The 19948-nt window shown below is 40.4% G+C and overlaps 1 protein-coding gene across 2 annotated transcripts; it reads left to right on the top strand.

Annotated features, from left to right (window-relative positions):
* The first annotated feature begins 7246 nt into the window (after positions 1 to 7246).
* On the top strand, positions 7247 to 13918 carry LOC146649168 (serine/threonine-protein kinase 38-like). Of its 2 annotated transcripts, none has more exons than XM_085386638.1 (14): positions 7247 to 7295; positions 7416 to 7555; positions 8002 to 8053; positions 8141 to 8263; positions 8369 to 8452; positions 8545 to 8668; positions 8752 to 8906; positions 9018 to 9120; positions 9238 to 9299; positions 10063 to 10180; positions 10684 to 10807; positions 11227 to 11322; positions 11416 to 11507; positions 13408 to 13918. In XM_085386638.1, the coding sequence occupies exons 1-14, from the start codon at positions 7281 to 7283 to the stop codon at positions 13530 to 13532; spliced, it is 1413 nt and encodes a 470-aa protein (XP_085242764.1). In that variant the 5' UTR covers positions 7247 to 7280; the 3' UTR covers positions 13533 to 13918. The 2 variants fall into 2 exon arrangements, with proteins under 2 accessions (XP_085242764.1, XP_085242763.1); XM_085386637.1 differs by having other exon boundaries at positions 7247 to 7317.
* Positions 13919 to 19948: the final 6030 nt, after the last annotated feature.

Here is a 19948-nt window from a genome sequence, read left to right as displayed (position 1 = left end):
AAAAAAATACTGTCCATTTTTTATCCTGTCCGAATTGAATTTATTAATATAGTTGAACCTGCCACACAGACACGCAAAGGGAATGTAGCAAATAGGTAGCTCGCACAGTATAGCGTCAAACAAGCTAACTACAAGAAAGAAGCGGTGAATATTCTCCCTAGTGTGAGGCATGCAGCAGTGGCGGACCTATGGTAGCTGAGGTCCGACAGGGTGGCGTCAGTGTAGGTGAGCCGGGAAACATTAGCTAAGGCAAACATGTGCATGTGTACATACCGGTAACTGGTCAATCGCCACATATAAAGGGTGAAAAGCTTAACAGCTGTGCCATTTTTTGCCATATATTTTGTTCACTTCTAATATGAACTGACTGCTCTCTCTGGTGGATTGGATTTCAGAATGTATTTGAGATAAATGTCCTTTTGTTAAGTTGTTAATATACTTCAGGAATCATTTATTGAGTTTTTAACACACACTTGGCTGTTTAGCTTAAAATAAACTAACTGTTCAGGGGAACATATGCTTTCACAGTTTCTCTGTGCGTAAGCACACATTTGTGTGTTGATTCATGACTGAGTCCTTTCATTCAGGAGGGAAAGGGTTTCCTGTCCACTCACTCCGAGTGCTTTAAGGGTGGAGTGTGTGAAACTGAAGAATTTTTCACACAAAACTGAGAAATCAGTGGTTAACGGGTACACTGAGCTTCATCTGTCCTGATTCTTCTTTCTATTCAAAGTAAAGTATTTCTCCAGAAACACCTGCAGCAGGCTGGATTTTAAAGTTCAGTGGTGCATCCGGGGTTATAGCTTGCCTGCTTGTATGACACTGGCTTCTTCTCGTGCAGATAGTCTCAAACTGATCCACAGATCTCAGAATTCCATTGAGAAATCATTTCTTACTAACTAAAAATCATTCATGTTGTTCTGTTGGAGGTTTTTAGTACTTGAAAGTGTGGTCAAACAATCTGGCAGCTGCCAGTAACACTTTATTTTAAGTGTAAGAAGCTATGTATATATTATGTATTACTTGATTTGTGTAAAATGAATAGATGTTGCCATTGCTGGTGACCCAAGAACAGCCTGTGAACCGTAAAGGAAATGAGTCTGTGTTAGCTTGTTTGACAGAAATCTTCATTATTTTCTGATAATTATGGCTGCTTGATAGACTGGAAATCCTCATTAGAACTGGCTAAAAATAATGTTCCTATGGTTGGACGCTTTCATTGGGACCAAATGCTTTACTGGAGCCACTGGTGTATTTCAGTTCTAGTGGGCTGTTTTAGGCTGCATTCTTAAGTTTCTAAATAGCAAGCCCGAGTTGGTAATGCCTTCCTTATAAGTGCCTGAGTTGCGCAGCCGTGTTTGTTTAGCTGTGGGGTGGATCTGGTTATCTTCAAGCCAACTGAATCCCCTTTAGGCAGAGCTAAGGCCTGGCTGGCTCAGTTATGATGTAACAGTTTAAATGATGCCTCTTTTTCCACCTTGTTTGGAAAACCAGGGAAAAAAAACTCCATGAGGGGAAATTCTGAGTCTCTTTTCACATATTACGAAAAGCACATCATTCCACTCATTTCCTTTCTATGTGGATAATCCAGGTTATCCAGTTTAGGTTGTGAACATTTCTTCTTCTAAGATGGATAAAAAAATAACAGCGCAATCAAACTAAATGAAAGAACTGAATATACTATTTGACTGTCATCAAGATAATTTAAACCTAACACCATGTCATCCTGGATTAGTTCTGCTCTATTCCAATAGCATGCAGGCTCTAACTAATATTGGTGCTTTTTCTGTCAGCACATTAGTCATGAAACCATGATATTCCCAGCCAAGAACAAATTAAGAATGCACAATCTTTATTTTAAGCATAATAATAATAATAATAATAATAATAATAATAATAATAATAATAATAATAATAATAATAATAATTATTATTATTATTATTATTATTATTATTATTATTATTATTATCATTATTATTATTATAGATGGATAGCAAACAAGCTCTTTTGTATAACCCATTTATCTTAGTCTGCATGGTAACGTATGTGTAGAAGCCAATTTACTGTAAGTTCATGTCCCTCTCTAATGACTTTAGTCGAACATACAGTGAAACTCCTGCTCCTCGTACACACTGGTGTTTATGTGTGCAAAAGCAACTGTCTAAAATACATAAAATAATACTATGTTACTTTGTGACAATGAGCACTAAAGAAATAGTCAGCTGTCTTTCAACTGAGCGCGTCATAGGTGAGCTGCACCTTCACTTTCTGAACCGCAGCAAGCAGCGGTCCTCGGTCTGCTCTCTTCTCTCAGCAGTGAACTTGGTCTGCTGGCAAACGAATCAGCTCTCCGCCTGCTTCAGGTTCTGGTTAGAGTGATGCTCCAGCTCAAATCGGTTCTCTCAGGCTGAACAAGGACTGCCGTCACTGATGTCTGTCTGATTGCAGAATGGAAATGGGAATGAGATGGGAATGACCCAAGCTAGCTGGTTAAGAGTGACCATTAGCTGTGCATATTGAAGCTCTGTATATGGCTCTGTATTTCATTGAGCCCTAAATACTTATCCTGTGAAAACTTTATGGGAGACTCAGGATAGATGTCTGCACGGCAGTAGTCATGACCCATGTTGTCTCCTTTAAAAAAATATGCAAACATATAATTTATATAAAATACACAACTCAAGGCCACATAACTTTGGAGGAGGGGTGGGGGCAAACTCTTCTATATTTCAAAATAATGAAATGGAGAGACTGCATAGTAGACAGTAGGGCTGCCACGATTAGTCGACTAGTCACGATTATGTCGACTATTAAAATCGTCGACGACTAATTTAATAGTCGACGCATCGTTTGAAGCTTTGTAAGATCACAAAGGACGCAGGAATGAGTAGTAGGATTTAAGAGTGTAATAACGGACTGAAACAGAAGATGGCAGCACTGCATGTCCAAGGATGCCAGCTGCCGTTAAACCCCGAAGAAGAAGAAGCTGTGTCCCAGAATTCATAGCGCAGCCCAGCGCAGTTGTCAACAATGGCGGCAGCTAGTTAGTTTTAACTTTACTCTTATTATTCTTTCTGGGTCACAAAATAAACGTTTAACATATTTTCAGGCGAGAATGTAGCTGTGTAAACCTCAAATATCTGCTCAGTTTATCAGGACACCACATATTTTCAAAAGCGCTCCGACGTTTTCGACGTCTGTTACCCACTAGCTCGTTAGCTAGGCGGGGGCAAGGCTAACTAGAGCCATGAGAACACCGGACTCCCCCGGCAAATCGTTTTCAAACCCACCGCTGTCTTCCGCTAGTCAGGTTAAACATATATATAAGTCACTTAGATAACTTAAAAATGTTATTGTTTGGCTTTCTTTAGTATTTTATTTGTTCCTGAGTAAATCGGTTTGGCTGAGATTAAAGTTATAGTTTTTGCACAGCTAAAACTGTCAAGCAGACAGCTGATTATCAGAAGTGTGAGACGCTGGAGAATATACTCCGGTGTCCTGTTATATTTTAGAAAGCAAGGAGTTTATTAAACTTCACCGAAACAATCTGCAAATTTCATTAAAAATTAATAAACTACCATCTTGTCTTTATTTTTAGTTAGCACAAACACTTCAAGCTGTAAGCTAATGATAGTTATATAAGACCAGATGCTGCTGGTGCAATAAGCTGTACGTCCAATGGATGATGATCTGATTAGTCGACTAATCGCAAAAATAATCGGTGACTAGTCGACTATCAAAATAATCGTTTGTGGCAGCCCTAGTAGACAGTGGTATACATACAAGCCCACAGCAAATGAGCAACAGCTTCTGCTGGGTTATTGCAACACCACTTGAACAAACCACCTGCAGATATGAAATACTACACCAGCTCATAATATTACTGGTCATTTGTTTACTTAATACTTATGGTTATAAATCTGTTGATTATTTAAGGCAGTGGTGCATAGTTGTAGTATAGCAATTTTTTTTTTTTTTTTTTATTTCACAATATTTGGATGGACATTTTGACTACATGCAGAGGATGTGACCCCCTTCCTGTTTATGCATTTAAACGATAGCTCCGTGATAACCTACACTTTGGGTTAGCTAATACGGTATCCTTTTTCTCCAGAGTGCTCTTATCGTGTCAATAAAGTCGTCTAATGGTGGGGATAGGGAGGTATATGTCTATAATTCATGCACTTTCTTTTAAGTCCAGTCTTATTAAGTAAGGCCCAGCCATTAGCCGGTGCCTAATCAGCAGTCAAAATCATAAATCTAGTCAGTAACTGAAATATTAGCTGCAGTCACAGAGAAATAAACTTGTCCCAGAGTGAGTGACCTCTAATGTAGTAGTTTGTAGTAGTTGCTGAGGTGGTGTGGTATCCACTTCTTTATGAAGAAAAGTGTGCTTGCAGGTAGAGTACACAGAGGTCCAGTCATAGCTGATGGAAACCTTAAAAAAGTTGCACCACATCTTGCCCACGTGAATGCACAAGTGTAAGTGTGCTTGTTCAGAGTTGCTGAGCTCCCAGCGTGTGCTGTGGTGCAGGTACATCAGCACAGACCTCGCTAACGCAGAAGCCATTGTTTGCTACTGATCCAGTTTTCCTCCCAGTTTGCAGCAGTGATTCAGGACTTTTCTCAGAAGTCAGGAAATGTCTTGTTGTTGTGGGATCGCGGGGCCATAACGGGAAAAAGACCAGTGACTAGACGAAACACGGGTCCTATCTTTTGCCTGCAGGGCTGTTTTATCTCCTTGTGAGCTAATCAAGCCCATTCATACCTTTTCTGATAGCGAACTGCTGAAATGTTTTGATGATATACACGACCCCCCTTCTTCTTCTTCCTTCCTTACTTCCTTTGTTACATAATATGTTCACAGTCTGTTGTTTTTGTGTTTGTTTTTTTTTATATTCTATGAATTTCGCTGGGGGAAAATCAAACTTCTTTCTTCTTTTTTCCTTTCTTGTGCTCTTTAGCATGATCATTTGTCTCTGATTATGTTTAAACTACTAGTGGCCTCAGCCTCACGTGCATGTATGTTTCTTTTGCTGCCTGAGCTTTTCATTCCACCCACATGAGGGCTTTGTAGAGAAAACTCTTCCCAAGTAGTTGAACGTTTTCAAGCTCTTTCATCTGGACTTAAGGCTACACTGCTTGGGATCTGTTCCAGAGCTGAACCCTTGGCATGAATGTACATTGTCACTTTTACAACACGCAAGGGTTTGAAACAGTAAAGCCAGTGTTGGTAACGCCTGCTTTTTCTATAAAGTGTGCTGTTGCTGCAGTTACACTAATAAACTGCTTTGGCTGATAAAGTGGACAATATGAGCTACGGTAATTACCAGTAATATTACACTGGTATCTATGGCACATGACACATGGCAAGAATGGCTGAAATGACTTAATTCAAGGATGTCAAACTCTTTTTAGTTTGTGGGCCACGTACAGCCTTCTTTGATTTTAAATGGGCTGGACCACACTCTACTTTCTGTCAGTGTAAACTACACATGTAATCCCTGAGACATCATAATTTAAGAAAAAGAAGTAAAATTTAAATAGTGTTTCCCAGTTTCTATAATGAAAAACTTTTTTTTGTCTATTACTTAATTACTCTGGTGTAGTATGAATGGCCATGGGAGAGGTCTTTATCAGCAGGAAAAGCTGTAAAACTAAAAAATACAGTTAAACGTACAAAACTTATGTCCACCTTCACATTTTATATGAATATATGTTATTTATGTGTTATTTAAACCTCTCTGACTCCAATCCAGACCAGTGGATGGGTATGGAGTCAGAGTTTCGGAGGTTTAAATAATATATCCTCTTTGAAGTAGTGGCTAAACAATACTAGATTTGATGTTGAGAAATCCTTCCTGCATTCTTAAATTTTAAAGTTTGAGCAACATGCCATAAAGGTAACTCTGTCACAGGCAGCATATTAGCAGATGATATGAGTTGGGAAAGCTTGGTAGATACTCACTGTCACAGTATTAGATATGAAAAAGCAGCCTGAGGCATCACTAACATGTGCAAACAGCACAGGCTGTATCAAACAGAATCATGTGGTTCTGCAGCTGTTAGCCTGGCAACGACTGTAAACACTTTCGTGAGTTTCACGTAGTTGCTGGTAGGGAGCAACAGCAGTGGCTGCAGTGGCTCAATACATGCTTGCAAAAGTATGGGTCCAGTTTACTATCTGGAGCACATTGAGCACTTGTGAACATGTTTGTGTGTAAAACTTTAAATTCAAGAAATGTATTGGCCATGTATTTGCCACAAGCTTCCATGTCCATTACTTTAAAAAAGCACAGCCTTTTGAAAACGCCTCTTTGATACACCCTGCCATTGGTTACACATTAAAATACAGTATTGAACAATCTGCTTAGTTACCAATCATGGCGACAACACCTGACTCAGAAACATCATCCAGTCAGCTGCGGTGCTGCAGACAGGGATGAGGCTGTAGTAAACCAGTGAGTCGGAGCTGCTGTGCACAGGCAGGGCTGTTTATTTTGGCGCATATGTGATAACACTTATGTGGATAGTAAAAATAAACTAAAAGTACTGGCTGACTGATGGAACGGTCTGGCTCTATTTTGACATTAGACCTTTTTTGTTTGCTCTAAAGCAGACACTTGGCACGCCAGGAATAATGTTACTGTCATCCTTCTACATGTATTTATGTAGTGTAGTACTTTTATGGTAAGTCTGCCGTGACAGTCATGGTGGTGTGCAATCCCTTTCCAGTTCATAGAGTATGTGTAATCGTACCTCAGATACAGGTGTGTCCACGCCCTCGTCGTTACCTGAGGGCTGCAGTATTTGTGGTGGAAACACTGTCATGGCCGCGCAGAATACAGCACAGTTTGCAAACAGGACGGGCAGAGTGTAGCTTTTATAATCTGCTTATATTCTGTTTCTATGAGAGTTACTTCACAAGCTGAATGCATGGAGTGAAGACTTGCAAGGTCAAATTTTAGCAGAGGACCGAATCAACAGACGTAAGATAATAAACGGAGCATATTATATTGTTGTGTTTGACTGTGTGGAAGCATAAAATTAGTTTAGAAAGCAGTCAGAGTGACAGTTTCAAAGGAAATTCCTTTGAACTCCTTTGTTTCTGTTATAGTTTATTGATTTATGTTAAAATTGAAAGGAAAATAAAACACAGACAAAGAATTTCTGGGTGTGGCCTGTATCCTGGTGATATTTTAAACCTTCCCTGAGGTTACCTGCTGTCAGTCGAGCTCCTACCTGGCAGTGGGGAGAAAACTTTCGCGGCGCTCTGATTATGGAGTTTGCACATGTCTGTCTATATCTTTGGAAACGTTAGTGTGGAGTGGATAGTACAGATACTTCCTGCACATCGGTCCGCTGATGTGCACAATCTGATCTTTGTTCTTTTATTGTTTCTGTTGTCTTGCAGGATAGTATGGCCATGACGGGAGGGACTGCAGCTGCCCTTCCCATGAGCAACCACACCCGAGAGAGGGTGACAGTGGCCAAGCTGACACTGGAAAATTTCTACAGCACTCTGCTCACCCAGCACGAAGAGCGTGAGATGAGGTACTGCATAGAACTTTTTATTCCTTTACTAACTGAGCATCATACCATTTAAATGCTTAGGTTATGCACGCATCAAGTGTCCCTCCGACTAACCACTGGAAAAGCTAACAATGCAGACACGTTTCATCCTAGGTGTGAACACAACACAGGGAATCTGACCACTTCTGTTCTCACGTTACCTGAGAGTCGATCTTTTGTCCAGGCGTCACAGTTCAGTGGCTCCTGTAAAAGAAGGCTGGGTCCCTGTTTACACCCCTCCATAAACAGGGGGGGATTCATTTTCAAGATTTGACACGTCCGAGGTCATCGAATCTCTTCCTGTTTTTGTTTTGTTTTTTTCCCCCCTTTTTTCATTTTTCCTCTCCGCTCTAATTTGTGTATCATGAGGAAGCTTGTGTGTTATTTGCATTTTTTTTTTTAAAGGAATCTATTGTTTTTATTCATAGGCAGAAAAAACTGGAGAAGGCCATGGAAGAGGAAGGTTTACCAGATGAGGAGGTACAGTACGCTTTGTACTTTAGTTACATAATTCCTACTTTTCTCTTTTCGTTCTTAGACTTATTCACAAATCTGTTTTCTTTACAGAAAGTAATGCGGCGCTCTCAGCATGCCCGAAAGGAGACAGAGTTTTTACGACTGAAGAGGACACGACTCGGTTTGGATGACTTTGAGTCCCTAAAGGTCATTGGACGAGGTGCTTTTGGAGAGGTACATTTAAACAAAAAACTAAAACAAAACTCGAGCCTCCAGGATTGTGGGACTGTAATCAAAAAGGTGTCTCTTTGTGATTTTGACTGATGCTGTGTCCCTCAGGTGCGTTTGGTACAGAAGAAAGACACAGGCCACATTTATGCCATGAAGATTTTGAGGAAAGCAGACATGCTGGAGAAAGAACAGGTAATGCGTTTGCCTGCGTCACAGTTCTCCAGGATAATAAGCCATACTTGTTCTGCTGCATTCAGGATCCTGTATCTGCGCTCTCCCCGTAGGTCGCTCACATCCGGGCAGAGAGGGATATTCTGGTTGAGGCAGATGGTGCCTGGGTGGTCAAGATGTTCTACAGCTTCCAGGACAAGAGAAACCTCTACCTCATTATGGAGTTCCTGCCTGGAGGTTAGTACTGGCAAAATCCACAGACCATCTCAGGTCACCTGATGTTAGGATCTCAGATCTAAAAGGTCTGACCTTTTTGCCAGGTGACATGATGACACTGCTGATGAAGAAGGACACTCTCTCTGAAGAGGCCACTCAGTTCTACATCGCAGAGACAGTACTGGCCATTGACTCCATCCACCAGCTGGGATTCATCCACAGAGACATCAAACCAGACAACCTGCTGCTGGACTCCAGAGTGAGAACAGAAACACAAAAGCACATGCAGATTCACAGAGACGTTTCCATATTTCCGATATCATAATCTGTAAGATGCAGACTCCTTAATTAAATGTTCATTTGCTCACAGGGACATGTGAAACTGTCAGATTTTGGCCTGTGTACTGGGCTGAAGAAAGCTCATCGCACAGAATTTTACAGGAACCTGACGCACAACCCGCCCAGTGATTTCTGTGAGTCACGAACATGACATCCTCAACAAAATAACATAACAATAATTCTGGCAAAACTATTAGAAACAAAACTTTTCATGTAATTTTTTTTAATGGTTGTTTTTCTTTATTTTTCAGCCTTTCAAAATATGAACTCCAAGAGGAAAGCAGAGACCTGGAAGAAGAACCGGAGACAGCTGGTATAATTTTGGCATTTTACTAGACAAATTATAGGAGAGAGGAATGGCACTCCTGAATTGAAGTCAGAAAATTGACTGATTGTGTCAGTGACAGAAGTAACTTTTCAAAAATTGTATTATTATTAAAAATTCTATAAAAGCAGAAGTTTTGGCAGCTTGTTTGCCTGTAGAATGGTGAAAACCAGGCACAGCATATCAGCACAAACACCACACGCTAACTGTCATGAATGTTAAAGGAGGTGTGATGTGCAGCCACAGTACCTGCACACCTTGCAGTCAATGAGTGGGACTTGAACTCCTCTGTATACCAGAATGGAGTCCAAGTTTGAGCTAACTGGGTCATATAACAGGATGATGATCCCAAAGGAAAAGAATCAAGGTGTTGCAGTGGCTCAGTCAAAGTCCAGACCTCAGCCTGATTGAAATGCTGTGATGGGATCTAAATAGAGCTGCACATAAATGAACTGAAGCAATGTTATAAAGAGTCAGACAAAATTCCCCTACAACAATGTGAGAGACTGATGAAGTCATACTGAAAATGAGTACTTCAACTTATTGGAGCTAAAGTTGGCTGTTGAATCACAGGGATGTGAAAACATTTTTTTTCACATGACTGTAAATGAGAAGCTTTCAAAGAAAAGAGTAGGTGTACTACAGACAGCAGAATAATAAAGAAAGCATCTCCCTGTTACAGTAAACTTGATGTTATTGTTTCTACGTTTCAAGGTAAAAACCTTCACCTCTCATCTGGTGTGACTTTCAGGCTTATTCCACTGTGGGAACGCCAGACTACATCGCTCCTGAAGTGTTCATGCAGACGGGGTACAACAAACTGTGCGACTGGTGGTCTCTGGGTGTGATCATGTATGAGATGCTCATCGGTAAGCATGACACACACAGAGGGCACCAATATAGGACGATTTGAAGAATTGCATTTACACAAATACAACTGATAGCTTACAATGTTATTATCAAACATCTGCTGTCAATGGCAAAAATGCAGTATATGGAACTTTGTGAGCAGGATTTCCTGAACTTACAGAAAGTACTGGAACCTGAGCAGGGACTTTTTGTGGAAGAAAAAATAATTTCCCTGGAACTTTATTTAGATCCAGGTCCCTGTGATGGAAATGTAGTGATTCTCATAAGTTTCTGGTTCCTTGAAAAAGTTCCTGCTGTGAAAAATAGCCACTGTTGGGTTAATATTTCAAAGACTCTTTCATGCTTTGCAGCTTTTAAATGGATGTAAATGAAAGAAAAACTGAAGTACCCACAGGTTCTTGACAGACAATCATTAACTCGGCTGGATTATCCTGTCAGAAGAGTCAGTAATATCAACTGCTCTGCCACAGATGTTATAACATACTTGTTGGTTCTCTATCAGGTTATCCGCCCTTCTGCTCAGAGACACCACAGGAGACGTACAGGAAGGTTATGAACTGGAAGGAAACACTTGTCTTCCCACCTGAAGTTCCCATCTCAGAGAGAGCCAAAGACTTGATATTAAGGTATAAACTGTATGTTTGGCTAGACTGAGCCTTTATTCTCAGAGGAGAAACTGCAGCTTGAGCTGCTTTTCTTTTCCTTCATTTCACTGTAGTCGATCTGGCTAACTGTGATGATAATTAGAAGCTAACAAATTTCTGTCATTGAAGCTTCAACACTTTTTTGGGGTCATTTTCCTGCCTGTGTGTTTTAGATATTCAGAAAAAAATTTAAATCTTACACAAACTTGCAGCACAAAGAACAACTTTGGTTCTCGTGATGATGACTCTGATGGAAGCTACAAGCCAACATGTGTGGGTTAAGCAGTTACATTGTTCCTTATTCTACAAGTACTACTGGGGATGTAACCTCTTCAGATCTCTTCCTCGTGAAGCTTGGAAGCAGGTGAAGTTATGCCAAGAAAACCTCTGCTGTGTCTTAGGTTTTGCACAGATGCAGAGAACCGGATCGGAGCAGTGAGCGTGGACGAGATCAAGAGCCACCAGTTTTTTGAGTCGGTGGATTGGGAGCACATCAGGTACAAAAGAGCATATCTGCTGCTTATGAATGCAGTCCCCTCGGGAAAGTGAAAAACGCAACGCATCTTATTTCTATTGATGATTCTCTACAGGGAGCGGCCAGCCGCCATCTCCATAGAAATCAAAAGTATTGACGACACCTCTAACTTTGATGACTTCCCTGAATCGGACATCCTTCAGCCAGGTTTGTTTTCTGAAAGCTTTTCTGTCGCCGCTAGAGGAAAATCCTGATTAGGAACACTAACTAGCCTTTCATCAGATTCAGACATCGCATGACAAACCACAGATGAGTCATTGCAGTTCTCAACAAAAGCAGAAGTTGTAGTCCAATTTAACATTTCATCATTTCTGTAAGCTCTAAGAAACAACTGTGTTATATCTATCTTCCACCTTTCTGTATTTCCTGTCATAAAGCACCCAAGCTACAAAAATGTTGCGATACTGTCTGAAGCAAAAATAAAGACACAATGCAGTAATTTTTTACATTTACTTTATTGATCCTATAACACGGAGTGAATGTGATGGATTGTCCATGATTAGAGCAGTTTGTTCAGTCCCCTCACTGACTTAAATGCCTCCAGATTTTGGCCAATGATGGTGCTGGCTTGGCTAAGTTTGTCAATCCTGCTCGTTAGGAAAACGACACAGTCCTGGTTGGGATGTTGGAATCAGAAGTTTAAATAGTTGATGCCATTGATGTCATCCCCATGTGGATCTCAGTGCACGTGTCAGTCTGTAGTGTCAAAGCAGCCATGCACGGCCTCACCTCGGTAGCTTGTTGACTCCACCGCCCCACAGACTTGGTGACAACAAGGAGTCTTTGAACTGCAGGGACACACTGAGGTGTTAACAGGACCAGCTTGTGGGCTGATCTACATAGTGAGGACCAGGCAGAGTCTTTTTTTTTTTTTTTTTATGAGTTTGTGTTGATACACAGACAGTCCGGTTTTATTGTCGTGTGTTTTACAATCGACATACTACTGAGAAGTTGGAAGAGTGGGCACGGTTAGTCATGGTTAGTTGCCACTGATGGTGATGAAAATCTCAGAGTGTAGTAGGAGCTGGTTTGGAAATACAGAACCATTCCTCTCAGTGCATTCATGTGTTTGGAAAAGGACATGGATCAAAGGACTAGGTGTTCATTCTAAACAATTTCAAATTTCAATGGGCTGACCACAACAGCTTTGCACTTTAAATGTGTGTTGGCTCAGGGAGAAGTTCCAGGATCTTGCTCACCTATAGCTTCTTCTTTGAGAGATAGAGCTTTAACCTGTATTTGTGGATGGCATAGTGAACTGTGTTCAGAGAAGATGATTTCTGGAAGTGTTCCTGAGCCCGTGCAGTGATTTCCATGACACAGTAATTTCTGATTTTAATGCAGAGCTCCCTGCGGGCCATGTGCATCCACTGTTGATTGTTAGCCCCGTGCACACAGACATTTCTCCAGATTCTCTGAATCTTGTGGTAATATCATGTACTGTAAGTTAGATATTCAAAGTCTTCACCGTTTTACTGACCTGTAGCCAATTTACTCTGATTACTTGCAAAGTGTTCCTCCAACTGTTTCCTTTCAGTGCCATTTATGTTTGTTGCCCCATCCCAAATATTTTGAGTAATGTTGCTGCCATCAAATTTAAAATGCATTAATATTTTTCATGAAACACTAAAACATCTCAGTTTAAACATTTTACGTTTCATATGTTCTAATGTGAGTAAAATGTGGGTTTTTTTATATTTGCAAATAATTGCATTCTGTTTTTATTTATATTTTATACAGTTTTTATGAGCCAAAAGCTTAGGCTTGAAGGTATGTCATTCAGAGTGAATATCTCTAAAATGGTCAGCAGCTTCACCCACCTGCTGGTCAGACCTTATGTTTGCAAAGGGCAACCAGTCAGAACACAGCTGGATTAAAAGGAAGAAGAGCTAAAATGGCTTGTTTCAGATACAGACTGAGGGGCTCAGTCTAAATAAGTCATATTTTATATTGTAATGTGTTAAAATATATGAGGGGGGATATCATTGCATAGTCTGTGGTGCCCCCAAGTGGTAAATTGCTTTTGTTGTTTGTCTTTGTGAAACAGCTAACGCAACGGAGCCAGACTTCAAATCAAAGGACTGGGTGTTCCTCAACTACACCTACAAACGCTTTGAGGGCCTGACTCAGCGAGGGACCATCCCCACATACATGAAGGCAGGGAAGGCTTGACGCACTCAAACGGGTGGACGGTGTGGTGGAGAAAAATAGACGTTTACGGACACAGGGTCGGGCCCCGGAGCCCCGCTGGTGCTGAAGGCTGCGCTGTCAGCCTCTCAGTCTAAATTTAACCTTCATCATAAGTTATTTAGGTCTGCTCAGCCGCGGCAAGAAAGCCAAGAACTCGGAAATTAAAGAGCATTACCGCATTACCTCGGTTGTTGATATTGTATACACGTGCCGTCTTTAGCCATAGCACTCAGGCCAGCTCACTAACTAGGACACTAAATCAGCATATCTGCATGTTCAGCGGCATACTGCTTCTGGAGAAGTTGTTTTTTTTTTTAATTTTATATATATATATATACATACATACATACATACATACACGAGAACAAGGCTTGAATTCAAATGACTGCTCAAACTTTTTAACATAAGTTTTTACACTGGTGGCTAGTCAGATGCAAACTGCATTTCTGATATTGAAAATGAGCTCTATACACTGTAGTCAAACTCTGGATGATTGGTAAAATCAGGAACCCCTCACTTATTGTATCCAATACTCTGTTATCAAGTTCCAGCATGATTTCCAGTGTTTTTTTTTGCTGACTTTCCAAAGTGTAATTAAGAGTTAACCCCAACTGAAGAATATAGGAGCCAACTGTCTAGTGGTCAAACAAAAAAAAAGTTTTTTTAGAACTAAAATATTAGCTCACAAAGTTGTAATGGATCCCAATTAAAGGTCAGTTGGTATCAAAACTGTAAAACGGCTTAGGTTAACAGCACAAGCTATGTGTTTGGATAGTTGTAGTTTGGATAATGCTAGCTAAACGGTGCTGCTGGCTCAAGGTATAGTTGGTCCAACAATGATTGGACAGGTGTAACATCGTCTAGTGTCATCATCGGGTCAAAGTTTATGCGACAGAGGCCTCTAAAGTTAGCGATAGCTGCAGCATTCTCACAGTCTCAGCTTTGCTGTCTTATGCTAATTAGCAAATGTTAGCATGCTAATACACTAAACCACTGTGGTGAACACGTTAAACATTTTAGCATTGCCACTCTGATGTTAGCATGTAACACCACTGTAGAGCATTCTTTACACTTAAAGTGTAACAAAAAAATTCTCTCTATATATAAAAAGTGACTTTGCATTCACAATCTAGCTATTAGCATTTAGCTGTTAGCCTGGTTCAAAATCAGTAGCATCAAAAGGATAGAAAATCTAAAAGAAATGAGCAAAAAACTCAAATCATGCTGGAACCATCCTCTAACCCTCGTGCTAGTGAAACCGTGTGAGTTTGTGGCAGCTCAGCGAGGGGAACCCAGCCTGCAGCGTTGTCTCAGCACAGTTGCTTTTCTCGCATAAGAACAGCTTGTTGCCAGGAAACAATGAAATGCAGTTTACCCTGTGCTGGACATCAGTTTCTGCAGCGTGTTGCCCTATTTGCATTGCCAAACAAACTGCTGAGCGTGCCCCTTCTGATCTGAGTTTTGGTCAGATCAGTGCTAAAGTACTTGTTATTTCCTCTGATTTATTTGAAATTCTGATCAGTGCACGGGCCAATCGCTTCTTTTTTTCTTAGGTCGACAAAACATGCAAAGTGCCTTTTCATAGAGCTGATAAATATTTAACCAGATATATAGGTGAGACCAATAAGACGGCATTCATTATAACCAACTGTTTTGACTCAAAGTGGAAAGGAGTAAGCGAAAGCACTGATGTTTCGATTTGATGTGTCTGCAGAGTGATAAGGCATATCTGTGGTGATAAAGCAGTAAGAAACAACAGGACTACAGAAAAGCAGGTGGCTTATAGGTTAGGTAATAAACGGGAGACTCATAAAATATGTGTCAAGGAAAACACAATGAACAGTTTGTCTTTGTTTGACAAGTAAGGATGAAAGTTGTAGATTAACACAGTGGATCTTTGTGTATTCAAGTTCCTGCATTTTTTTTTTTTTTTTTAAATGTCTAGAAAAGGATACCTTTTACCATGAACAGCAGATCTGAGGCTGTTTTCTCACTTTCTCAACAAGACATTTAAGCTTCATGTGTGCTCAGAGTTGGGACAAGGCACAGTGCTAAAAAATGCTTACCAAAGAACTCTGACCCTCACAAATTCACATGTAGCTGTCGCTTGCTGCACTTAACTTAAAACTACCTGCAAAGAAGGGAAAAAAAGGGTTCCAGGAGAGCTAAACTTGGTTATGGAATAAATTGCCATTTCTATTTGTACACATGTGAGAAAATGAATGTGCGGGAGATTGATGTTTCTCAATTAGGATATCTATAGGTTCACCCGCAGGGAAGGGAAATCTACTGAGGACTTTACCGCAGTTCAGCCGTAGCCATCACAGGAATGAATCCTTTATGAAACTGAAAGTGTTCCTTATTTCTGAGGGATGACGGAGACAGTGCATCTACAACTGATTGATTTCATTTATATTTTTCCCCTTCCCCTTCAAGCTAGTCCTGCTGAAAATGTGATGACACATATGATGACTAATGAAGGATTTTGAGGGCAGATGCGTGAATATTTTTTCTGTTATTTATTATTTCCTTGTTTTTCATTAAAATGCTGATGAATTGGATTCATTGGGAATGTTCAGTATACTGAAAAAAGGATTTTTTTTAAATTTTTTTTTTAAATGTTGTTTGACCTCAAATGTAAAGGGGTATTAAACTTGATGCCAGGATATACTGTAAACCTGACATATTCTATAATGCAACATATGATGTGGTGTTTTTCTATCTCCCAAAGCTTGTGTCTTCCAAACTCTGTACCGCCTGTTTTTAAAGTTCATAGTCTGGTGACATCACTGTGACATCATCAGAGTAAAGTTTTCAGACTTCTCCCTCTAGAAAAACACCAGACTACACTATACTCCTGTCCATAAAGGGAGGCTAATACTCCCTATGAAAATTGGTGATGCCCTTGAAACACAAGCCAAAACAATCTGCATCATATCACACAGTCAACCCTATGGACTGTTTTTAATTGACACGGATGGGGCTAAGACCTGGGTACAACAGGTCAGGAGCAGGACCCATACATTAGAAGCGGATTGTGTTTGCTGATGGCTACCGCTGCACATTCAAGGTTCTGTCTAATCACTGGAATGCTCTGACACAACCTGGGTATCAGCGCCCGAGTGCTGTATTCAGAGCTTCCTGTTTCACAGCCAAACAGTAGAGGTTGTTCATGGTAAGCTAGTCTGTGAGTGTGTGTGCAACTGCACGAGTGATTAAAAATGCAGTTTTTGTTAAGTAGATACTTTCTGGTGTTCAGTGTCCTAACTCTGTTTTGTGATAGATTTTTTTTTCTTCATGAAAACTGAGGGTAAATCTTCTATTGGTATCCATACAATTCTTATATATACATACTGACTTGAAATCCATTACTGTGTCACTTTATCTAAAGGGAATAGAATTATTGTGGCTTTTTCACGAGGTCGAGTTCATGAAATGTTTCACTTTTATCGTTCATTAAGCCAGACAATTTACTTCTGATGGACCAAACCAGCCTAGACGACTCAGCCTTGGTGTCAGACATGTCATTGTTGCCCAATGTTTCAAGAAATATATTTAACATTGACTAAGAAAGCTTCCGAGTGATTTGGCAAATAATTTGAAATTTTCCCTTTGATGAGGCAAATTAAGGTTCTCAAACCACCCTCCACAGGCCAATACTGTGTCGTGCGATATTTTGTGTAATGATGTGTACATATTGTTGTAGACACTTGAAGGCAACTGTGTGGAGTTGAAGAGGAAATGCTCATTAATATATTCATTCACATCATTGAGTTTTTATGTTGATAAAATGCTTAAAATAATAAAATTAAACACTTCATGTCTTAAGATTTCTTCAATGTTTGGGGGGGGTTCATACTGGATGATAAATGAATGCTTGAACTCTAATCAGACTAAAGTGTGATCACACATTGATAAAAATGGATTGTTAGTGTTTATTTAAACACCTAAGGCTAAACCAGCAGGGCTTCCTGTGTGCCGCCTGTGGAGAAGGCTGCAAAATGACTCTTGAAGAACATAAGGTGTGCTACTGTCTGTGACTGCGAGGACTATAACTTTTGCAGCGCTGACCTGGGTCATCGTTTTAAGTTACAACACTGAGCGGGTCACTGCACAATGGATAATCAGAACTTTCAAAACTTGAACTTCAAAAAGACATTTCCATCAAACTCTTATAATATAGAGAGCAGGCGTAGGCAACTTGAGGCCTCAAGTGCTGGTGTCCTGCAGGTTTTATATGTCACCCTGGGTCAACACACCTGAATCAAATGAATAGTTCATTACCAGGCCTCTGGAGAACTTCAAGACATAGTGAGGAGGTATTTTAACCATTTAAATAAGTTGTGTTGGATCCAGGACACATCTAAAATCTGCAGGACACCAGCCCTTGATGCCTGGAGTTGCCTACCCCTGATATAGAGGCACAAGCAGTGTCAATCCATTGTCTTCCTGCTATGATTATTGCCGCTACTAGAGGGAGCTCTTGTTGCAGCTTTACTGCTGATCAAAATCTTATGAATGGATGTTGTGGTTTAGCTAGCTAGCTACTGAAGCTACATGTTGTATACACTGTATAGATAGCTGTTTACACTCACTGGGCACTCTGTTCCACCATATTCAAAAGGTGCTCTATTGGATTTAGATCTGGTGACTCTGGACACCTTAAGGGTATAGTAAGCTCCCTTTTATCACCAATAAACCACTTTGAGATGTTCTGAGCTGCTGATGTGTTGCATTGTGCTCAGTTGGTTCTGAGGTACCCAAAGTTTGTCGGTGGAGGAGTGACACCCAGTGTGGTCTTCTGCTGAAGCCCATCTGCTTTACAGTTTGATGTGCAATAGATTCAAATATGCTCGCCTACACACCTCAGTTGTAGCGAGTGGTTGAGTTATTATTGCCTTCCTATCAGCTTGAAGCAGTCTAGCCATTCTCATCTGACCTCTGATATCAAGAAGACACTTTACAATGAGAAATGCTGCTCACTAGACATTTTCTCTCTTTCAGCCCATTCTCTGTAAACCTTACAGATGGCTATGTGGGAAAATTCCCAGCAGAACAGCAGTTTCTGAAATACTCAGACGTCTGGCACCAACAACCACGCCACGTTCATAATCCCCCTTTTCCTCGTTCTGATACTCGCTTTAAACTTCAGCAGGTCGTTGTGACCATGTCTACATGCCTAAATGCACAGAGTTGCTGCCATGTGTTTGGATATTTAGATATTTGCCACCTTAAAGTTAACTTTAGGGATGTATTGAACAGCTTTTTGATTGCACATTTAAAAGCAATCTTTCTAAATCTGGTCTATTTAGATTATTTTGCAGGTATATTATTCACGAACAGCTTAAAACATAATGATTATTGCTTACTTAACTGTATGGGGACTAAAAATAACATTTGTATTTGCTTCACTGTACATTTTATGTTTTACAACCAGTGATGCAGATCTCTCCTGCCATCCCACCACAGTGCTTTCCCTATTGACTCCTGAACACGAGCCAGGCCTAGAATAAGATAAGCCAAGAATTCACCTTTTTTTCCTCCTCCCTGCAAAAACACAGTTGTGTTAACCGGGTTTTTCTATAATCCCTTACCCCGATTAAGAAACCGGGTTCCTGGTGTCCATGAAGAAATCAGGTTACTGCAGAGAGCTCACAACAACTAGGTTATGTAAGTTCTCGTAAGTGCACCTGATGCAGGGATGATATTGCCATGTCACAACCCAGTTATTATCGTGCATCCATAGTTGTCTACCCGTTAAGTAGCTGCTTTATATTTTTTCTTTTTTTAAATAAATAGAATTTGAAGTTTAAAGTTTAAGACATTTGTATTTTAAATTATTTATGCTGATTATTAAGCATGTTAAGCAAAGTAGGATGGCAAAACCTTGGAAACACATCCTGAATTAGAGGTTAAAGAGCCCTTACCGAAGCAGTGTATCTGCATGTGGGCTGATAAGGTTGTTTTACTGCTGCGTGAGGGTAAAATTCACACCACATTACTGGTGGAACATGGCACCATGGTGAGAAAGATGTTTTTTTGTCTTTATGATTATAACACAGAGGGGGTCACAAGCAGGATAGCAAGCCAAGAGCCAACAGAGCCAACAAAATAGCCTGTTATTAATAAATTAAACCTGGAGTACAAGTCACTGCGCCCCGAAAACATACACATCCAGGGCCGAAAACAGACCGCCAGGACTCATATAGGTTTCCATGTGTGACAGGAGTGAATACGATACAAATAAACAACTGAAAAGCACACCTGCCTGCTTGCAGCGATATCCAACAGAACCTCTCATTACAAACTGGGCCATAAAAAGTCATTTTCGAAGCTGTGCATTTTTGATAGCTTTCCACTTTAACGTCATATAACCGTCACTATCCCTGCCTAAGCGC

Source organism: Rhamphochromis longiceps, linkage group LG17 (genome assembly GCF_057381845.1).
Source record: "Rhamphochromis longiceps isolate RC_006_pf linkage group LG17, R_longiceps_female_GT1.1, whole genome shotgun sequence".
NCBI classification, from domain to species: Eukaryota; Metazoa; Chordata; class Actinopteri; order Cichliformes; family Cichlidae; genus Rhamphochromis; species Rhamphochromis longiceps.
Note: the sequence above shows the minus strand (reverse complement) of the source record. Positions and strands in the feature narration are given on the sequence as shown.

Coding starts and splice junctions, on each gene's coding strand:
- LOC146649168 (XM_085386637.1), top strand. CDS start 7,294: ATGTCTGTCTATATCTTTGGAAAC. Junction 7,556..8,001: donor CACGAAGAGCGTGAGATGAG/GTACTGCATAGA, acceptor TTTTATTCATAG/GCAGAAAAAACTGGAGAAGG. Junction 8,907..9,017: donor ACCTGCTGCTGGACTCCAGA/GTGAGAACAGAA, acceptor ATTTGCTCACAG/GGACATGTGAAACTGTCAGA.